At 41.0% G+C, this 22,616-nt stretch overlaps 1 protein-coding gene across 2 annotated transcripts in view; it reads right to left on the bottom strand.

The window, feature by feature from the left end:
• The window catches only part of pomgnt1 (protein O-linked mannose N-acetylglucosaminyltransferase 1 (beta 1,2-)), a 61,005-nt gene that overhangs the window by 14,922 nt on the left and 23,467 nt on the right, over nt 1-22,616 (bottom strand). For both annotated transcript variants that reach the window (XM_057841136.1, XM_057841135.1), the window contains exons 7-15: nt 21,183-21,281; nt 15,525-15,652; nt 14,511-14,581; nt 14,296-14,371; nt 13,828-13,911; nt 11,602-11,643; nt 11,371-11,429; nt 10,685-10,757; nt 9,885-10,013 (exon numbers count right to left, since the gene is read on the bottom strand). In XM_057841136.1, coding sequence (XP_057697119.1) covers nt 9,885-10,013; nt 10,685-10,757; nt 11,371-11,429; nt 11,602-11,643; nt 13,828-13,911; nt 14,296-14,371; nt 14,511-14,581; nt 15,525-15,652; nt 21,183-21,281 — 761 coding nt within the window. The remainder of the gene's footprint in view (nt 1-9,884; nt 10,014-10,684; nt 10,758-11,370; nt 11,430-11,601; nt 11,644-13,827; nt 13,912-14,295; nt 14,372-14,510; nt 14,582-15,524; nt 15,653-21,182; nt 21,282-22,616) is intronic.

Consider the following 22,616-nt stretch of genomic DNA (forward strand, 5'->3'; position numbering starts at 1 on the left):
GCGTTGATTCAGTATGTGTGTAGGGCGGTGTGTGTGTGTGTGTGGGGGGGGGGGTTCCCGTATTAATGGAAGTCGAACAGTTTCGCTGTAATGACATCACAACACACTATCATGTCATTTTGGACATGTGCAATTAGTACTAATGATATCCTGCAACATATGAGCTGTGTTCCGATCCTTCCAGGTGGATTGCTCAGACCATCCAGACCCTAAATTCCATATTGATTAGGCCTGAACGATATTGGGAAAAACTATTGCTGCGATTTTTTTTGGGTTTGCGATATATTGCGATATTATATTGCGATATTAAAAAAAAATTATATATTTTTTTCAAGATATTTTCACAAGATGACTTAAATAGATGTTTGGAAAGACTTTAGATCACCACAGTGTACAGTCATCCCTTGTTTTTCGCGGTTAATGGGGACCAGAACCCGCCGCAATAAGTGAAAAACCGCGAAGTAGCCCACCCCCCCATTTAAAAAAAAATTTTTTGTGTGTGTTTTTTGTGCCCAATGTATTTATTCAGATTTAGCATTGGAAAGAGATACATACAGGTTGACCCAAAAAAAAGTTTACACTCAGTTGACTGCTTGTTTAAAAGCCATTGAAACATATCTAAATAGGTTGTCATGCTTAAGTGATTCATTAAGGTCACTCAATGCAGCTGGTAATCTCTCGTCTCTACAATTCCTCTGCTTCTGCTGAAAATGAAGAAAACTTTAGCTGTACCTGAATTGCTGCGTGCCGGTCTGACACCTACTGAGATTGCAGCGAATCTGAGAATATCCAGATGTGCAGTCTACAAAGTTAAAAAGAAGCTGAAAGATATTGGAACAGCCTCACGAAAACCTGGGTCTGGAAGTGCCGATCTGTGCGGACCAAAAAGTTGATTGACAAGGTGATATGTGGCCACCCCAGAGTCCAGATCTCAATGCCCTGGATTATAGCATATGGGCAACTGTGGAGGACAGTGCCTGTAAGAAGCCACAAACTTCTGTGGAAGCCTTGGAGAGGTCCATTGTTAGATCTTGGGAAAAGATGACAGCATCCTACATAAAGAAGCGTTCCACAGGCGCCTGGAGGCTGTTGTGACACTTAAGGGAGGACACATTGAAAAATAGAGTGTACTGTACATGTTCTTTACAATAATGTATAATTTGTGATTCAATTCTAATTCTAAACTGAATAAACATGGCATTTAAGTTGTATTATGGCAGTGTAAACTTTTTTTTGGGTCACCGTGTAAAAGACATTTCCCCCCAACCCCCCCCCCCCCCCCCCCCCAAAAAGTGATTTAAAAAATGTATATAAATAAATGGTTTTTAAGCACTTCAAATTTCATAATTATGGTAAGTTTTAAACATAACTGTCCAACCAAATCATTTTTGAACAAGAATAAAGTACTGTAGCAGATAAATGCTTGGCTTTATTAAATGCTTCTGTTTATCTACTTTAGCTGTGACCGTTGAAGTGACATGTAGAAATTTCAAACTCCTCATGATCACTTCTGGCATTTAAATGTCTCCAACGTCCCCACAGTACACACATTCATTCCACCGCGGCTTCCTTGCAACTGTTTAACAAGTTAAACGATGATTGACGGATGCCCGTATGAAGTCTGCTTCTTTGGCCAGATCAAAGCCATTGTTGTGCCGCAGTGACTGAGAGGATCAAAAGGCTGGGAGAGGGAGGGTAGGAGGCTGTGCGCAGACCAGAAAGTGAGGCGTATGTGGATCAAAAAAAAGAAAAACGGGGGATCCAAGATGGCGGCGTAAGAGATGGTCGACTTTTTTTGAGCTCCGCGCCACTGCATTGATTTTTCATACGAAACTCCACCTAACTTAATATTTGCAACAATTTTCAAGTTGTACATTTCATCATGAATATTGATGAATACTTTTTGAGATCCCGGGACAAGATACTGCCAAAAGAGGATCGTAATCCGTCGACGACGAGCGAGCTAGAAGCTACTGCTAGCATGCTAGAGGAAGCGCAACTACAGCCTCAACCGAACAGCGAGGTTGTCCTCGACGCCTCTTTTCGTCAAATTATTCAGGAAATAACGGCGAACATCACTAAGGTGATTGATGAAAAACTTGGGCCGCTATCTCAAATGGTACTGGCGCACGCCGAGCAGTTAAAGAAAATGGAGGAGCGTACCGCCGAGGCCGAAAACAGGATTGCGGTGGCTGAACGTACCTGCGAGAACGTGGACACCCGGGTTCACGAGCTTGAGAAGCAGATAAAAAGTATGGCCGAACATATCGACGACCTCGAAAATAGAGGCAGGAGAAAAAATGTCCGGATCATTGGACTACCGGAAGACACAGAGGGGAGCAATTCTACAAAGTTTTTTGAGAGCTGGATACCCGACGTGCTCGGAATGGAGACGAAAGCCGGCCGCGTTAAAATTGAGAGGGCTCACCGTACCCTAGCCCCGAAGCCGAGACCGAACCAGCGACCGCGACCCGTCCTGATCCGATTTCACAACTTCGCCGACAAACAGCGGGTGTTGGACGCCGCGAGACGCCGCGGGACCGTGAAGCACCGGGAATTCTCCATCATGTTCTTCCAGGATTTGTCGGCGGCGGTGCTGCGTAAACGCAAGGCTTTTGATGATGTGAAGAGGCGACTACGAGAGTTGGGCGCCAAATACATGATGCTTTACCCGGCTACATTGAAAGTTACCCACGGTGGGGAGGCTAAGAGCTTCGATTCCCCCGCCAAGGCAGTGACTTATTTGGACACATTCAAGTAAACTTCATGTGAGTCACCAAACGATCCGTTTCTATCTATGGCAGGTTAACGAGTTTAAAAATGAGGATTAACGAGTTTAAAATTGAAAATATGTTGTTTTACATTACATTACATTTATTTGTGGTGGGTTTCTATATTTAACTTAGTGAAGACTGATGTCTCAAAGTCTTGATTGGGCAATTTGAAGTAATTTTATTTTTTTAAAATTATTTTTTCCCCCCTATTGCCCTGTTTAAGAACCTGCCCAATGTTATATAAGGGTGGATACGACCATTTAGGTGGTACCTTTGGGGTTCAGAAAAGTTTTCCGAGTAAGTGTTGAGAAATGGAGAAAGTTAGTGTACTCCCCTGGTTATCAAGAGGGGAAGCTCCCTCCCACAGTGCTGTCTGCACACTTGTGTGTGATTGGTGTTTTTTGTGTTTTTTGTCGTTTTTGTCTTTTTTTGTTTCTCAGCCGGGTTATAGTCTAGGACAGGACCTACATGGAGAGTGTAGTGCATTTGGAAGGTTGAATACTCTGTCAAAATTGTATGACCAGTAACACACTGAAGCTATGCACCTGGAATGTTAAGGGAAGCCACTCTCCCATCAAAAGGAAAAAAATACTGTGTCTCTTAAAGAAAGAAAAGGTTGATATTGCTATGCTACAAGAAACACACCTAAACAATGAGGAACATTTGAAGCTGCAACAATGCGGTTTTGATCAAGTTTATTTTTCATCATTTACCTCCAAAAGCAGAGGGGTGGCAATACTCATCAGAAAAAATTTACCACTTAAGGTGTCAAAATGTGTTAAAGATAAATATGGACGGTTTGTATTGGTTACAGCTTCCCTGCACGGGGAGGAATTTGCTCTCTTTAATGTATATTGCCCACCCTGTCACCCACTTAATTTTTTGACGGAGGCTTTTGCTCAATTATCTGATCTTTCAGTGGAAAATACTGTTGTAGGGGGTGATTTTAATTGCCTTCTTAATCCCTTGATGGACAGATTTCCTCTAGGTGTCTTAGCCCCTTCTAAACGATCACAAGAAATTATTGGTCTGTGTGAAGATTTTGGCTATGTGGATGTTTATAGGACACTCCGCCCCAACGATAAGGAATTTACCTTTTTTTCAAACCCTCATAAGTGTTACACAAGATTAGATTATTTTCTCGTCCCGAAACAATTTATGGAGTCTGTGGTCTCCTGTTCAGTTGGAAATATTGTAATATCAGACCACGCTGCTGTCTATATGAATGTTACTCTTGGAAAACTCCCCAGGAAACCTACAGGTTGGAGAATGGATATTTCAATTTTAAAGGATCACAAATTTATATCATATTTTACTGAGGAATTTAAGCATTTTCTTGCCACTAACTCCCCCACTGCTACTAATTCATCACTGCTCTGGGAAACCTCCAAGGCTTATGCCAGGGGGTTGATTATATCCTATACTGCTACTAAAAGGCGTAAAATTATGGAGCAACAGGTTTTGTTGGAAACAAGATTAAGTATAACAGAGAAATAATATATAAAGAATCCTACATCAGCTAAAATGAAGGAAATTACAGCAATTCGCTCCACATTAAACTCCTTGCTCACAAAAAAGGCAGGGGAGAAATTAGCATATGCAAAACAAAGACTATTTGAATATGGGGACAAACCAGGAAGATATTTAGCCAGTCTGACAAAAAAGCGTAGGGCCTCTCAAATCATTGAGTCAATTTTGGACGGGTCGCGTACGTGTTCTTCTGATTCTAGAATAATTAATGACACATTTAGAAATTTCTATTCGACATTATATAAGTCAGAACAAGCTACTAATGCTAAGACTTTAATGGAGCCTTTCTTTTCTAAACTTGTTCTCCCACCTATATCAGAAGATCAGAAATCTAAATTGAATTCTCCAATCTCAAAGTCTGAACTGTGGGAGGCGATTCAAACTCTTCGCCCAGGCAAGGCGCCAGGCAATGACGGGATCAGCAGTGAGTTTTATAGAGAGTTTCAAAACATTTTATTAGAACCTATGATGAATATGTTTAATCATTCTTTTGAATGTGGCATTCTCCCACCGTCTCTAAGAGAAGCCAATATTTCACTGATTCTTAAAAAAGGGAAATGTCCTGAGAACTGTGCCTCATATAGGCCTATCTCGCTGCTAAATGTGGACTTGAAGATCCTCTCTAAAGTCTTGGCAAAACGCTTAGAGTGCCTTCTACCAGTCATAGTTAAGGAGGATCAAACTGGATTCATCAAGGGCCATAACTCTTATAATAATGTTAGAAGACTCTTAAATATTATGCAATTATCTGAACAGCAAGAAATGAACGGTCTCGTTATTTCCCTGGATGCGGAAAAGGCCTTTGACCGCGTTGAATGGTCTTATTTGTTTTTCACACTTGATCGATTTGGTTTAGGTAATGACTTTGTTAGATGGGTGAAGGTTTTATACATGGAACCAATGGCTGCTGTTCTAACCAATGGGATTAGGTCCACTAACTTTCCGGTCCAGAGAGGCAACAGACAGGGTTGCCCCCTTTCACCACTTCTATTTGCAATGGCTATTGAGCCCTTAGCGGAAGCTATAAGACGAGACCCTTTAATGATTGGACTAAATGTAGGAGACAGGGCTCATAAAATCTCATTATATGCAGACGATGTATTGTTATTTGTGTTCAACCCTTCATTATCGGTTCCTTGTCTTATACAAGTTATTGACCAATATGCTGCCTTTTCTGGGTATAGAGTTAATTTTTCCAAATCGGAGGCAATGCCTATAGGTAATTTAAAAGATCCACCAGTTCTTTCAAATCCTTTTCCATTCAGATGGTCCTCCTCTGGGTTTATATACTTAGGTTTATATATTACGCCTAAATTTAATCAGTTGTTTCAAGCTAACTTTATCCCTCTTTTTGATAAAATAAAGCAGGATTTAGAGAGATGGAATGATCTTCCCATTTCATGGACGGGGCGAATTTCGCTTCTGAAAATGAATGTTCTTCCACGCCTATTATACCCTATACGAATGATTCCCATCCTATTCAACCACACAATTGTGAAAAAAATCAATGGTTGGTTTGGCTCATTTATTTGGGGTAAACGTAGACCGAGGATCAGAATATCAGTGCTGCAAGCATCCAGTGCTAGCGGCGGTCTGGATCTCCCAGACATCAAGAGATACCAATTGAGTGCCCACTTAAAATGTATAACTGATTGGGTTAAAGACGATGCCTCTTCAATTTGGTTGGATATCGAGAAATACTTGTCCAACTGCCCTTTGAAAAATCTACTTTTTATTAATAAATTGAAATGTATTAAAAAGCTTTGCAGCAACCCAATTACGATTAATACTGTTAGGGCGTGGAGGATTACACGGCACATGGAAGGCAGATTGGGGTTTACATCAGTTTTTACACCAATCACGGATAACCCTGATTTCCTACCAGGGACCTTTGGTGGTTCATTTGAGCATTGGACGACTAAAGGAATAGCTTGCCTGGGTGATCTGTTTGTTGGGTCTACTCTCATGACTTTCAATCAAGTTAGGGATAAATATGATATATCAAGGAATGACCTCTTTCGTTATTTTCAGGTCAGAAATTTTATCGCCAAAGATACATCTCTGCTTGCGGACAATAAGGTCACACAAATAGAGAAGCAAGTACTTCTTTCTCAGGGAAAATCTGCCATTCGGAACTTTTATGTTAGTTTACAAAATTGCTCAGGTTTGGGAAATCAGTCACTGAGGGGGGTCTGGGAGCGGGAACTTGGTGTTGAAATAGCTGGGGAAATGTGGGACAACATTTGGACGAACGCAAAAAAAATTACTGTTTGTAATCGAACAAGAGCCATTCAATTAAAGATTTTGCATCGAGCACATGTTGCTCCCAACCGTCTCTCTAAATATAGGAAAGATGTTTCTCCTGTTTGTCCTAAATCTCAGACAGAAATTGGTGATCTTACTCACTGCTATTGGTCCTGTATCAAAATACAGATATATTGGAATGATGTCCTGTTTGAAATGCAGAAAATTCTACAAACACCACTTGATTTCAACCCGGTTTCCCTTCTCTTGGGTCTTACAAATGACCGTATTACTGATAAATATCAGGAAAGGCTTTATAATATTCTGACTTTCTGTGCTCGGAAGAATATCCTCATGCACTGGATTATGGACAAGGCCCCTTCACTGACGGGTTGGCACAGGACAATAATGGAATATATTCCACTGGATTTTCTGACTTGTCTTCTGCACTCCAAAACTGATGTTTTTGAACAATCATGGAAACCGTTCCTGGACTACACTCAGGACAATGTTTCTGCCATTCTGACAAGGGCATTTGTGTGATGTAGTACTTTCGCCCCTTGTATAGCTTTCATTGTTCTGCACTCCTTTAGTGTTGTTCCTGTTTGCTATCCCGGCTTACTGTTTTTGTTATTGTTTGTTATTTTGGTTTGCCTTCATTTTTTCTGCCTGGTTTTGTCTTTTGTTGTGTTGCATATGTAGAAAATCAATACAAATAAAAAAAATAAATTAAAAAAAAAAAGAAAAACTATCGCACGTGCTTGCGATGGGACTATTGCGCACACGCACATCGCGATGGCGATGTTTAAACGATATATCGTTCAGGCTTAATATTGATTAATTCCAGATAAATATCATCCATCTGGTTATTTACTATATTTTATCCCATTTGCATGGGATGTACAGTGCTTGTGTATCTGCAAGCAATAAATAGACTGTATATCTTAAACATTGGAGTATCTTCACACAATGAGTGTTTCTGATGCAATTGCAAAGTCTGTTGAGTCTTCCGGCTTTTATCCCCACATCTGATCACGTGCTCTCCTCCGTTTTGCACATGCACGTCTACAGTCCGCAGGTATACGGACCGGATGAGAGACGTATGCAGTGGGCATTAAGAAACATTGCCCGCAGGCAGGCTTTCCGCAGCAGATCGTAAAGGATTTCAGATGCACAAATCTGTGGGATTTCAGGGTAAGTGAGGTTCTAACGAGCAGTTTCAGAGAAACTGCGCAGGCTATGGAGAATAAGTGAAAATTTTTGCACACTTGTCGGGAAATTGACCAGCAAAGTTCTCCATGAATCATTACAGCGACAGAGCGACTTCGTTTAAATGATGTCATACAAAGCCCACCTATCACCAAGGGAAATGGTCATACGTCTTCCCCATGTAAACGTAGACTGGAGCACTCCGATGCTCTCTCTCCGTAGCCAGGACGACAAAACCAAACTGCTCCTCTTGAATCTCAGATTAACCTCCCTATTGACCCTCATCTCCAGTACCCCCTTGAATATACTTTACCAAGGACACTGAGGAGTGTTATCCCCCTATAGTTGGAACACATCCTCTGCCCTCCCTTCTTAAAAAGGGGGACCACCTGGGTGTTCTGCCAGTCAGAGGCACTGTCTACAATGTCCACATAATGTTGGTGATGTACATCAACCAAGACAACCCCACAACAACCAGAGCCTTTGAAACTCCGAGTGGATCTCATTCACCCTCAGCACCATGTCACTGACGAGCTTTTTAATCACCTGAGTGACTTCAATCCCAGAGATTGGAAAGCCTGCTTCAAAATCTCCAGGCTCTGCTTCTTCATGGGAAAGTGTTGGTGGTATAGAAGCTTCGAAGTATTTGGCCCACCGACTCACAACATTCCGAGTCGAGGTCATCAGTGCACCGTTTCAACTGTGCAATGTTGATGGGGCACTGTTCTTCCCTACTAAGACACCAGATGGTGAACCAGGATTTCTTTGACACCGCCTGGCAGTTGTTTTCCCCAGATTTATCAAACTCCTTTCGCCTCAGGCACCAACAGAGCTGCGTCACACTTGGCCAGCTGGTACAAACTGCTCTCTCCGAAGTCCCACAAACCAAAAGGTCCGATAGGAGTCCTTTCACGGCATAGACTACTTCTACAGCATCATTTACCGCTAGTGTCCACTAACGGGTTCACGGATTGCTGCCATGATAGGCACATACAACGCCATCAGCGATGGAGGTACAGAACATGGTACACTTGGACCCTATGTCCTCCACTCCCTATGGACATGGGTTCTCGCGGAGGTGGGAGTTAAAGCTCTTTCTGACAAGGGGACTCTGACAGCCCTTCCCGGCAGACCCACACAAAATGTTTGGCTCCGCCGGGTGGTGATCAGTAGAAACCGCCGTCCGTCTCTTCACCAAAGTGTTCAAGACATGCAGCAATGCCAATGACACAAATACAAAGTTGATCATTGAACTGCAACTTTGGGTGTCCAGGCGCCAAGTGCACTTATGATTAAAGTTTGAGATGAATAATCAACACATTTCAAACAAAGTTTAGCATTTCAAAATATTTGGGACAGGCGGATCGGTGCTGCGCCTGCAGTGGTGTGGACTCTGCATCGGTCCGTTGTAGTGAAGAGGGAGCTGAGCCGAAAGGTGAAGGTCTCTATTTACCGGTCGATATACGTTCCTACCCTCACCTACGGTCACGACCTGTGGGACAAGATCCCGTATAAGGATACAAGCGGCCGAAATGAGTCTCCTTCGTAGGGTGTCCGAGCTCTCCTTTAGAGATAAGTTTAGAAGCTGGGTCATCTGGGAGGGGCTCGGAGAGGAGCCACTGCTCCTCGCATCGAGAGGAGCCAGAAGAGGTGGCACGGGCATCTGATTAGGATGCCTTCAGGGCGCCTCCCTGGGGAGGTGTTCTGGGCACATCCCACTGGTAGGAGGCGTGGGGCCAACCCAAGGCATGCTGGGGAGACTGTCTCTCATTAGGCCTGGAAACGCCTTGGGATCCCCCAAGAAGAGCTGGATGAAGTGGCTAGGGAGAGGGAAGTCTGGGCTTCCCTGCTGAAGCTGCTGCACCTGCAACCCGACTTTGGATAAGCAGGAGAAAATGGATGGATGTATGGATAGTTTTGCGCGTGGAGAAATTACCATCTTGACTCTATAAGCCTTTCAAATAATGTGATATACAATATTCATAATATACCGTATACAAACATAAACCTAAAGACATTTTAATAAGCTTTGTATGATTATTTAAACAGAGATGTGTGAAGAGGATGAACTTTGCAGTTGCATTGTAGGTACACGTCAAAGAGCAGAGAAAAGAGAAAAGAAGATACCTTCTCAGGTGTTGGCCATTTTGGCTCAAGTTCATCCTTGTAGAGGCTCTTTTTCAGGACCCAGCCCAGGCCAGGCATACTTTCCACTCTGTAGAGCAAGGCGGGATCCTCTGCTGTGTGTTCATAACCCTACAGAATTCAAAGAAAAAACAAATGATCAATTTCATACTGATTAATGTATTTTGTTGACCAATAAAACGACCCAATGCAGCAAAACCAATTGGTTGAACTGAATTGATTGGGATCTACCACAGCAAATCTGTGGCAGATCCCAATCAATTCAGTTATGATGTAAAACCTCTCTGGAAACTTTGTCTATGAATCACAGCTAGAGGTGGGAACCTCTCGGTACCTCACGATACAACACGCGATACAAAGCTCATGATAAAGATGATCTTACGATATGGCGATATAACGATTATCTATACATTGGTCAGGAAATCATTCTAGTATCTTCTACATATCAATTGATAAACAGAAAAAGAAGATCTCCATCGTTGGATGGACTGGGTGTCAAGCGCCGTCAATGGCAGCCTTAGAGTTAACTGAGACACTATTATGGTGGAAGATTTTGGTAGTAACTTGTTCATTCCTTCTTATTTTTCTGAAACATTGACACATTTTCAAAACGATATCTCGATTTTTGGCATGAGCGTATCGATAACCTTTTGGGATGCAAAATATAACGATTTATCACCATTTCAATATTTTGTCATACCCCTAATCAGAGCTGTTTCCAAGAAACAACATGACACAGATAAGTTTACTTGGGGTAAAATAAGAGCAAGCAGTTTACTTACAAGATCATTCCAGGCTGATATGCAATAAAGGCTGTCATCCTCATCCAACAGATGAACCGTCTGACTCAGAAAACTAGTGCAAACAGAAAAAAATGGATTTGAAGCCACAGTACCACAACATTTTTGCATGTTGTTTTGAAATTTTTTAACACAATAACAGCAGTTAATAAAATACACATTTCTGCAAATTCAATGGGAATTCATGCACACGATACTTGTGCAATTGAGAATATGAGAGAAATGTATGCATATGCAGTACATTTACACAAATATGGTACATTTATTAGCAAAAAAAAAAAAAAAATCCCAACCTTGTGTTGACCTTAACAGGGAGCAGTTGGATTTAGCCATGTTAGACCAGTTATGTCATATACACTGTTGTCACTAGAGGCAAGTGTATCCACCCAAATCAATAAAAGGAAATGCAAACACTTTCAAAACAAACCATTACAACGCCACTCTAATTGAACAGATCCTCAGAGCAGCAAAATTTGATTCGAAGCTTTTCTAATTGAATTATTTAAGTTAATCAATTAATCATTGCGACACTTTAAAAAATGCTTTTGGGTATGATGCAAAATCCAACTAGCCATACCAATAGCTAAAACAATGTGTACATAATATTATAAACAATTTTATACAAACAACATACTCTTTATGTTTGAGAAACATGCAAACCAACACACCTGAAAAAGTCAATGGCGATGTCCAAATCCTCCTCTAACACAATCGCAAATTTGGCCTCCTGGAGAAAAAAATCATGACACTTGAAAAATCTAATTTATCTATTTTAATAGAATTTTTCTAACTATAATTTTTATTCAGTTGGACCATTCAAAAGCTTAATAAGATATTACATGTGAATGACTCCATTTCTTGGATGTACAGCACATGTACTGTATAAATGAAGTACTCACTGGGTGAAGGTTAAATGTTGCTGTCAAACTGGCTTTGTAGTGCTGTGAAAGAGCAGGGGAAAATCTATTTACTCAGAGCAAACAGTAAGGGCCTTTTCACACTAATGGTAGTAGCGTACAACTTGCTACTCTTTTGTCAAAGACATTAATTGTCAATGTGGGAGGGAGCATTCACAGCGGTATTGACAATTCTTGGCTATGGGCTAATAGACGGAGCAGCAAATGGTGAGTGAATTTGTCACCCAGGGGCAGGTCCCGAAATAAAAACGTGTTGAATTTCAGACCGACAAACTGCGAAACTGCGAAACTGCAAAATGCGCTTTCCCAAGCTTCGGGATACTCAAAAAGTGTCTCTCAGACCTCTCTCTACTAAGCTACCGTAAATGAAATCTCGATGCACTGTTTTGTGGAACTGTCGTTCACCATCGACATTAACGGTGCTATGAAATGGTGTATGGTGGATGAAAGTTGCCAAAATTAAAATTAGGTACTGTAAACAGAGGTGGGTATAGTAGCCAAACATTTCACACAAGTAAGAGTAGTGTTATGTAAAAATAATATTACTCCAGTAAAAGTTAAAGTAGTCATCCAAAAAAATGTACTCGTGTACAAGTCAAAGAGTATTTGGTGAAAAGAATATTCAAGTAATAAGTAACATTGTGAGTAACTGCTTAAGATTTACAAAATAACAAACAACAAGACAAGAGTTTTTGATAGAGAAGTAACAATTTATTTACACATAACTAACTGAGATTACGCTGTTGTGGCTGCGACAGCCCGGGTAAACTTTTCCCTCATCGCCACCTGTCTCATAAAGATGGATTTTTTTTTGTCTTTCTTTTGTGGTGACCACTGCCTCGTGGCAGAGTTCGCCTGGGGTACTAGGGGGGTTCCTGGGGGGGAACTGGTTTGGCCGTGCGTGTTTCCGTGCAGGACACTGGAGGGTGCGGGGAACCTGAGCGGCTGAGCACGGCGCCGCAGGCTCTGCTTGGCGAGCAGGATGGACTCAATGGCATCGTCCGCTGCACTGGTGGTCCCAGTCGTTCTGCTCGGTCATCCAGCGCCTGGCATCCCGGGCATCCTCTCTGTTGTTCTACTCGGTCATCTGCCGCCTGGCATCCTGGACATCTATTTGGTCGTCTTCAGCCGGCGCCCCGGCCGTGCGGCCCGGCCGTGTGTTCCGTCAAATCGGGTTGGGGGTCTTACCAAATGCGCTACTGCCCTCTAGCGGCCAGTTTTATTGCTTTAAAATGGATTTTCAGCATTGTGCTTTGGAGCTAGGTTAAATCAGAACCTAGAGATGTCTCTTGTGAAAAAAAAAACCCATAAAAGATGTATAATATGTCTTTGGGACACTGAACGTGCAGGTGTGGACGCAATTATTTTTTAATCGACGTATTAGGGCAGAATCCTCGTTTTTATATTAAAAAAAAAAAAAAAAACTGCTACGTGTGGACATGGCCTGAGTGTGTCATCATTTTCTGTTTGTTGCTTTTAGTGGGCGGGGCCAGGGCAGCTGAGAGAGAAAGACTAATTAGGACCTAATTTTATTATAATGACACGTTTTTGGATGAATTTGTGCCCCTTTCACAGTGGACTGCTGCTAGCGTTAAAAGCAACTTCTTTATCTTTAAAGAAAAATCAATCAACAAAATATGAAATCTTTCAGGAAATGGGCAAAAAAGAGGGCTATGAACTCATCTACCGGTACATCTACACTTATGTTCATATAAATGTTCTTGTCTTAAGTCTTTTGGAGGAAAATACTGATTAGTCTTAGTCATAGTTTAGTCATTTAAAAATGTTGGTATTCGTCTATTTTAGGTAAAATAGCAATACTTATAAATAAATGGAACTTTGTGTGTGTGTTCATTCTCTATGGACTCCGACTAGGTTAGGCGGATTTTGACGAAGTTTTACACAGTTGTACTTTGTTTCTGGGAGTGTTCTTAGATAGTTTTGATTTCTGTAGGCCCCATTTAGTGTGGCAAATTAATTTGAAACACCAAAAAATAGAAAATCTCTGATTGTAAAGGCGACAGCGTCGTCTTTTGGGCAAAAGATACATCTCTTGCGATTTCAATTTCACAGTTGGCTTTAAAATTTTAGTTTCATGTACAATTTTAAATGAATGAATGAATTTATTTCAAATACAGGTTGGATTCTTGTTTAACACTATGTCCGAACTTCGATTGGAATATGAGGGCACCAGTGTTGTAAGTTTACCTGGGACACTCTGGCATTCTTGATGCTAATTGGTGTATGCTGAACTCCCTTCAATCCAAACAACGCCACCACATCCATAGGCTCCTGAGCATAACAAAAACCAAGCAACTCATCAATCCATTATGTGTACCACTTATCCTTATTACAGAATCGATGACATGGAGAAAAAAAAAAACTGACGTCTCACTCTGCTTCAAGAGGAAGAAGAATTAGAGACATTTATAAAAAAATAAATAAATAAAAGAGAGCGGGAGAGACCCAAAAATGAACAGCCACACAAATTGCAAACTGCACAATTGCTGCTTTTATGAAGAAAAACAAAAGTTTACATTAAAAAAAAAAAAAAAATCTATCGCACATCCTGCGATAAGACTTGCGCATGCGCACATTGTTCAAACATACACAGTTAATGTGGATCAATGTTAACAAATATTGTACGCCAATTCTTAGAATGTTGGGCTATAGTACCTCATAATATCCATCAATGAAGACTGTGACCATCTTTGGGTTAACACCGTGAGCAGAAAGAAGCGACCTGAGCATCCTGCAAAGAAATGTCAACCAGTTGTATTAGCTAAGCAACTAGCCTCAGACAATCACTGTTTGAACTTTTTTTTAAACAATGAGTAATCATTCTGAATAATGTTGATCAAGTTGCTTCCCATTTTAAAACGAGCTCTTACCGATAGAGATAATTAGGTCTGTTTCCTGCAATGACAGCAACAGGGACATTGAAGACGCTATTATTGGGTAGCTAGAAGGAAGAAAATGGAAGAAAATTGATCATGGTTAATGACAATACACTTGTATAGAGCTTTTCTACCTTCACTGCACCCAAAGAACTTTGACACTATTTCCTCATTCACTTACTGATGACACAGCATTAGGAGCAATTTATGGTGCAGTATCTTGCTCAAGTACACTTGAACATGGTGACCAGTGGGGGTGTGACAATAATTCGAAAACGATGATACATCGGGATAACTAGTAGCCCAAAAGGTTGCTCCCACCAAGAATCGATAGATCGTTTTCAAAAGGTGTACCAAAACATTCCATTAAAATAGTGTCTACGTTAGCTCGCTGACTGCCATGGACGGCACTAGACATCTAATTAATTTTGACTGGATTGGAAGTCTAGTGCCGTCAATGGCCCTGGAACCAGAGCATTCACAGACAGTCTTTTGTGGGTATGTACAAGTTCCTCCCTGTTGATTTTGAGGCAATTCATTTGGGGACATTCTTGGGTCACTTACCTTTCAGTAACCCAAAATCAACAGGAAGTGACTTCAAAATTCCCCAAAATCAACAGGAAGTAATCCGTAAATGTCCCAGAGATCATCGTATCGTGTCGTGTCATGTCGTGAGATACCCAGAAGTTCCCACCCCTCGTCACCGGGAGGGGGATGGAACCCACAACATCTGGGTTGAGCCGTGCCATGGCACTCCAAGCAAAACCTTTTATTGCCAATTCCAAAAACGTTTGCGTTGCCGCCATTACCAACGCATTAACTGACAGCACTAATATACTTAATGTCTGTATGCACACTGTAGTATGTGTGAGTTCATCCATAAAAAATGCTGGCTGACTGCTCCATCTTCAACAATTTTAGATTGCAACTGAGAGATGTTGACGGGTTTAAATTTGTACATGGCTAAAAATGTATGGAAAATAAATGAAATTTCTGATGATGTCTTACAGGTTCTGGGCTGAATTCAATGGGCGCTGGGTCTTTGCAGCTGCAGATACTGCCATACCCTTCCACTTTGCTGCAGAAGAGCTTCCTGCGCCGATTCCATTCCGTGTCGGCCCAGTGGCACTCTGCCTCTGGAAGAATGATCACATGCAGCAAATCAGAGTTTGAATGAAACGTGGTACCTCCTCTGGATTCTTCATTTCATCATTCGTATGAACCTCTTCTGTTTAGTGCAGGATTTGTACATAATGTTCATTATTCACACAGGTTTTGTGATGCATGTCATGAAGCAATAGTAATATTAGAAAGAGTGAATATATTACTGTAATTTTTGCACTATAAGGCGCACCTGATTAAAAGCTGCCACCCACCAAATTTGACACCAAAATGACATTTGTTCATCGATAAGCCGCTTTGGACTATAAGCCACAGATGTCCTCACTGTATTATGTGATATTTACACCAATGGATATTAACCGGTAACACTTTGACAGTGGCATTACACGACTGTCATGAGACCAAATGAACAACCATGATTGCTTCAAGAACCTTCATTTGGCCATCACTGCTCCCCTGGGGGAGACAGTCAACCTCTGCTGCCACCTACTGTCAACACTGTTGTTGTCCAACATGCTTCCTGGCATGCATTGCAGCGCTACAGAAGTAAATAACAATCAAAATTCATGTTATGTGCTATTATTTCTTCAGTTACTGTTCCAGTTTTATTAATTGCTGGTTATGGCATTTGGTAACACTTTATTTGACAGTGGCGCCATAAGACTATCATTAGACAATTATAATTATGATATGACACTGTAAAAGATGTCCTTTAGTGTTATCCGTCAAATCATTTCACTTTTGAATGGATGTAAAAGAGCTGAGCTGGACATAAATGGAGTTAGTTACATAATTTGCCGGATGCCACTTAATGACATCTGTCATAAGCATTCAGTAATGATAGTGCCCATGATAGTGTCAAATAAAGTGTTACCTATTAACCCAAATAAGTCAACAAATAAGCCCCACTGGACCATAAGCCACAGTGTGTATTATCATCACAAAGCTGGCATTTTCCTTGTAGACGCTACAGTATGTGCTCATCTGTCTATGGTCATGGGAAATAGTTGGAATTAGGATTGTTCCGTTCATGTTTTTTTGCTCCCGATCCGATCCCGATCGTTTTAGTTTGAGTATCTGCCGGTCCCGATATTTCCCGATCCGATTGCTTTTTTTTTGTGCTCCCGATTCAATTCCAATCATTCCCGATAATTTTTCCCAATCATATACATTTTGGCAATGCATTAAGAAAAAAGTGAATAAAACTCGGACGAATACATACATTCAACATACAGTACATAAGTACTGTATTTGTTTATTATGACGATAAAACCTCACGATGGCATTTACATTATTAACATTCTTTCTGTGAGAGGGATCCACGGATAGAAAGACTTGTAATTCTTAAAGGATAAATGTGACTTTGTATATTGTGACTAAATATTGCCATCTAGTGGATTTTTATGAGCTTTCAGTAAATGATACTGCAGCCATTTAATTTCTGCCCAAATGCATGATGGGAAGTGCAACCATGACTGTGCGTAATGGTACCTATTGATATACAGTGCCTTGCAAAAGTATTCGGCCCCCTTGAATCTTGCAACCTTTCGCCACATTTCAGGCTTCAAACTCAAAGATATGAAATTTAATTTTTTTGTCAAGAATCAACAACAAGTGGGACACAATCGTGAAGTGTAACAACATTTATTGGATAATTTAAACTTTTTTAACAAATAAAAAAACTGAAAAGTGGGGCGTGCAATATTATTCGGCCCCTTTACTTTCAGTGCAGCAAACTCACTCCAGAAGTTCAGGGAGGATCTCTGAATGATCCAATGTTGTCCTAAATGACCGATGATGATAAATAGAATCCACCTGTGTGTAATCAAGTCTCTGTATAAATGCACCTGCTCTGTGATAGTCTCAGGGTTCTGTTTAAAGTGCAGAGAGCATTATGAAAACCAAGGAACACACCAGGCAGGTCCGAGATACTGTTGTGGAGAAGTTTAAAACCGGATTTGGATACAAAAAGATTTCGCAAGCTTTAAACATCTCAAGGAGCACTGTGCAAGCCATCATATTGAAATGGTAGGAGCATCAGACCACTGCAAATCTACCAAGACCCGGCCATCCTTCCAAACTTTCTTCTCAAACAAGGAGAAAACTGATCAAAGATGCAGCCAAGAGGCCCATGATCACTCTGGATGAACTGCAGAGATCTACAGCTGAGGTGGGAGAGTCCGTCCATAGGACAACAATCAGTCGTACACTGCACAAATCTGGCCTTTATGGAAGAGTGGCAAGAAGAAAGCCATTTCTCAAAGATATCCATAAAAAGTCTCGTTTAAAGTTTGCCACAAGCCACCTGGGAGACCCACCAAACATGTGGAAGAAGGTGCTCTGGTCAGATGAAACCAAAATTGAACTTTTTGGCCACAATGCAAAACGATATGTTTGGCGTAAAAGCAACTCAGCTCATCACCCCGAACACACCATCCCCACTGTCAAACATGGTGGTGGCAGCATCATGGTTTGGGCCTGTTTTTCTTCAGCAGGGACAGGGAAGATGGTTAAAATTGACTGGAAGATGGATGCAGCCAAATACAGGAACATTCTGGAAGAAAACCTGTTGGTATCTGCAAAAGACCTGAGACTGGGACGGAGATTTATCTTCCAATAGGACAATGGTCCAAAACATAAAGCCAAATCTACAATGGAATGGTTCAAAAATAAACGTATCCAGGTGTTAGAATGGCCAAGTCAAAGTCCAGACCTGAATCCAATCGAGAATCTGTGGAAAGAGCTGAAGACTGCTGTTCACAAACACTCTCCATCCAACCTCACTGAGCTCGAGCTGTTTTGCAAGGAAGAATGGGCAAGAATGTCAGTCTCTCGATGTGCAAAACTGATAGAAACATACCCCAAGCGACTTGCAGCTGTAATTGGAGCAAAAGGTGGCGCTACAAAGTATTAACGCAAGGGGGCCGAATAATATTGCACGCCGCACTTTTCAGTTTTTTATTTGTTAAAAAAGTTTAAATTATCCAATAAATTTTGTTCCACTTCACGATTGTGTCCCACTTGTTGTTGATTCTTGACAAAAAATTAAAATTTTATATCTTTATGTTTGAAGCCTGAAATGTGGCGAAAGGTTGCAAGGTTCAAGGGGGCCGAATACTTTTGCAAGGCACTGTATCTTCCCAGCGTTGGGAAATAAAACAGGGTGTTAAGAAAAAGATCAACTACTACCTTTCTTCCCCACATTGCTTCCCACGATATTTCTAATCGTTAAGAGGGATTGTAAGGCTTTAGCCAATTAAAAAAAGGCTTCAAAGGCTGCCATAATTCTCTCTACTCATTTTACGTTGCCTTTTAGCTAGTGTTGCACCGATACCATTTTTTGGCCCCGATACAGATACCTGGCTGTGCAGTATCGACCGATACCGATACCATACCAATACCACCCCGATTATATATATATATATATATATAAAAACATTCTTTTTTTTTTCCCAAAGAGCTACATAATTGGATGTGAAATCATTGCTATCAAGGCTTTGTCAGGCTGTTGCTTACCTTTGCAAAATAGGAAAAAGACTAGTACAAAGTATAATACTAGCCCAACAGTAAGAAAGTAAAAATAAGTTCATAATAATAAACTCTGAATGAACTGAGTAAACTCTTTTTAAAACTTCTCAAAGGCCAAACAGTGCAACTTTCATGAAATTATTGTCACATTCTGCTGCTAGTTAGAGTGTGTTTTGTTGCTGGGCTGTTAGTGGGGGCGTTCCTGACGTCGCACCTGAATCCAATGCGGGCTCATCAACGCAGCATTTAAGCACGGGTGAGCTCAGAGAAGGCTGCCGAGATATTTGCTTTGCTAATCGCCATTTGACATCTCGCACTATAGTCTCGCTACATTTGCTTGTTACGCCCCTGCATTGGGTTTTTTCTGTTAGTGTGCTGCACTCGTTTGTAACCTCTACCCTGTGCAGGTATTTGAGTGTTTTTATTTTGGCTTTTGGCTCGCTGCCTTAGTCTTAGTTAATCTTCGAATTTTTAGTATTGAGCTCCGTCGACCTGGTGTCACGGACTCCTTTTGTTATTTCTACTACCCCGCGATCGCGTGTTATTTTTTGTTTGCAATCATTAAACCCTTGTACTTATCCCCCGCTTGTTGTCCGCTTCGAGGTCCAACCTTGTTTCCGCATTTGCGGACGCTCACAATTATAAGTAATAATAATTGACCACAGCATCCCGTCTCTCTATTAGCCTCGTTTTTTCGGGAGGGGGTGGGTCCCTTATTTCTATTTCTGAAAGGTGGCAACCCTACTTTGGAAACACTTCCCAAATGACTGTGGCATTTCTTTCATTAAAAGACAGTAAAAGTAAAGTAGACAAAGTGAACTGACCAGAGATAGTTGCTCCGGTCCAGCGCCCTGCTTCCTCTGGATAGCAGTCCTGCTCTTGCAGGCTCAAACTCGTTGTGTTCGTTCGCGTTTCGTCTTCAAATGTTTTATCAGGTTGAAGGTATTGAAACTGGCCGATTTAACTCCACATCTCGAAACTTTCAGGCCGCAAATCTTGCATGCAGCTATTGATTTTAATTGACGGGATTTCTATTTTGAAATATTTCCCGACCGCCGCCATGCCGCCACGTCGGCCATGTCATTGGTCAGAAGTTGCTATTGGCCCGTTCTCATTGGTCTGGAGCAGGCCAATAGCGATAGCTGTTTGGTGTTCAAGTGTCATCACACAAGACAGAGACAAAGTGTAGTGAGCGACAGGAGAAAAAAAAAAGGCTGCGGTCAAATGTTATAATAATGGACCGGTAAATGGTATCGGTGCCGTCTTTGTTGGTACTCGCCGATACCGATACCACCATTTTGGGCCGGATCGGCGCCCCCTGCCGATACTAGTATCGGTATCGGTGCATCTTTACTTTTAGCTCTATGTATATGTAATACGGTGCCATTATAGATTGAACGCGACAATGCGTGAGTGGGTAGTGCAGCGCATACGTTAATTGCGTTAAATATTTTAATGTTATTACCGCCGTTGACGCGATAAATTTGACAGCCCTACTTTAAGCCAAAACTAAAGACTCTGGATGAGTGTAAGACATTTTGTCTGTAATGTTAAATAGAAGTAGAAAATGATTTAATTAAAAAATATATATGTATATACAGTGGGGAGAACAAGTATTTGATACACTGCCAATGGGTTTTCCCATTGTGAATGTATCAAATACTTGTTCTCCCCACTGTATATATTAAAAAAGACATGTCCGATATTTTTTTGCCGATTCCGATACTTTGAAAATGACCTGATCGGACCCGATCGATCGGGACATCTTTAGTTGGAATTCTTTATTTTTGGACTAAAACATTTTTGAGTTGACTAATACGAGACGAAATTTGTATAAGATTTCGTCAACTAAAACTACACGAAAACATTTTGAAATGACCAAAATATGACTATGACAAATAAGTATTTTCGTCCAAAAGACTAAGACTGAGACAAAATTTAAAAGGGCTGCCAAAAACAACACGGGTTTATATCTATTATGTTGCTCATGGATAATGTTAAAATGCTTTGAGCTACCTTCAGATGCAGTGAGCTGCACTTCCGTTTTGAGAAGAACCGCATCACCCCAGGTGGAAAGAGCAGGAGATTTTGAATGCTTTTCACCATATACTTGACCTAGACATTGAAAAGTACAGCTTGTCAGTCAAGAAACAAAAAGATCAGAATATCCAGCAACATGAAGTGTTTTATTGTGTGAAGTTTTCAATTACAGCATACTTTCGACTCGGCATTTTACCATAGAAAAATTCCAAAACAATACTTACTTTTTGATAGAAGGACTGTAACAACATATCAATCGGGATCGATATATTGATTGGTTAAGCAACGATCCAATCACAGTTTTCAAAAAACAAATTAATGATGAACAGCTTTTACTTGTTGTAATGACAAATAAAGCTGATCTAATATTTTAGCTATAATGCGTTAAAAGGAGTGGTTTCATTTAAGTGTCCTAAATGGGCCTAAATTCAGCAACAAAACGTCAAAATTACTTTATATTTTTAATTAATTCAGGTGATTGTTTTAAAAATGTACATAACATTGTATTAACACACTCATGTTGATCTATCTTATGCATGAAACGGCGGGGGGAATGGAATTTGACGCAAGGTCACCTTTAAGCAACTGTTTGTCTATGGGTCGTCAGGGTGATTTAAAGTGACACAAAAAAAGCATGTTTCATATTACATGCAGTATTTTATGCTCCTGAATGAAATGGACCGCTTGGATGTGTGTGGAAGCAATCGATATATTTATACAATTTTTTAAAATCCCGTGCCACGAAAATGAGTGACTTCCGGCTCCAGTTTCGTGTTGAGGAAGAAGGCGAATGTGACGTCAGTGGTAGAGATTATCTTCACAAGATCGCAATTACCATATAGTATGCAGAAGGACTGCGGTTTCATCAGATTTTGTGGATTAATTAGTTTATTTTTTGCGTCACGGCAGCCCAATGTGCTGCAGGCTTTTGTTGCTACACCAGGGAGAGTGGTGTGAGGCATTTTGGATTTCCAAAAGATCCTTGTTCACCCCGATGGTCAAAACAAGTCCGACACCGAGGAACCATTGGACGGACAAAGAAGTGAATAAGCTTGTAATAATATAATATCATAATCATAATCATATCATATAATGATATAAGTGTTTTATATTATGTCAAATTTTGGGATCGGAAACGTTTTAATAAGGAGGTGGCTTGCATTTTCTGGGTGGTAATACTACTCCTGTTTCGTTTATATTTTCGGCGTTTCCCAGTCTGACAAGCACTGCCTGCTCGCCCGCTAGGGCGCAGTAACTTCCTCGCCGCCGTGGGCTGGCTGATCAATGAAGACGTGTGACATGACTTGGGGTAGTTTTGTGTGATTTTTTTGTTTTTCGAAAGGCAAGAAAAAGACGCCGCTCGGTTTGGGTTAGCATGTCGGCTAGCTGTCATGCCTCCTGGTTTGTTTA

This window comes from Corythoichthys intestinalis, chromosome 7, assembly GCF_030265065.1.
Source record: "Corythoichthys intestinalis isolate RoL2023-P3 chromosome 7, ASM3026506v1, whole genome shotgun sequence".
Classification (NCBI taxonomy): Eukaryota; Metazoa; Chordata; class Actinopteri; order Syngnathiformes; family Syngnathidae; genus Corythoichthys; species Corythoichthys intestinalis.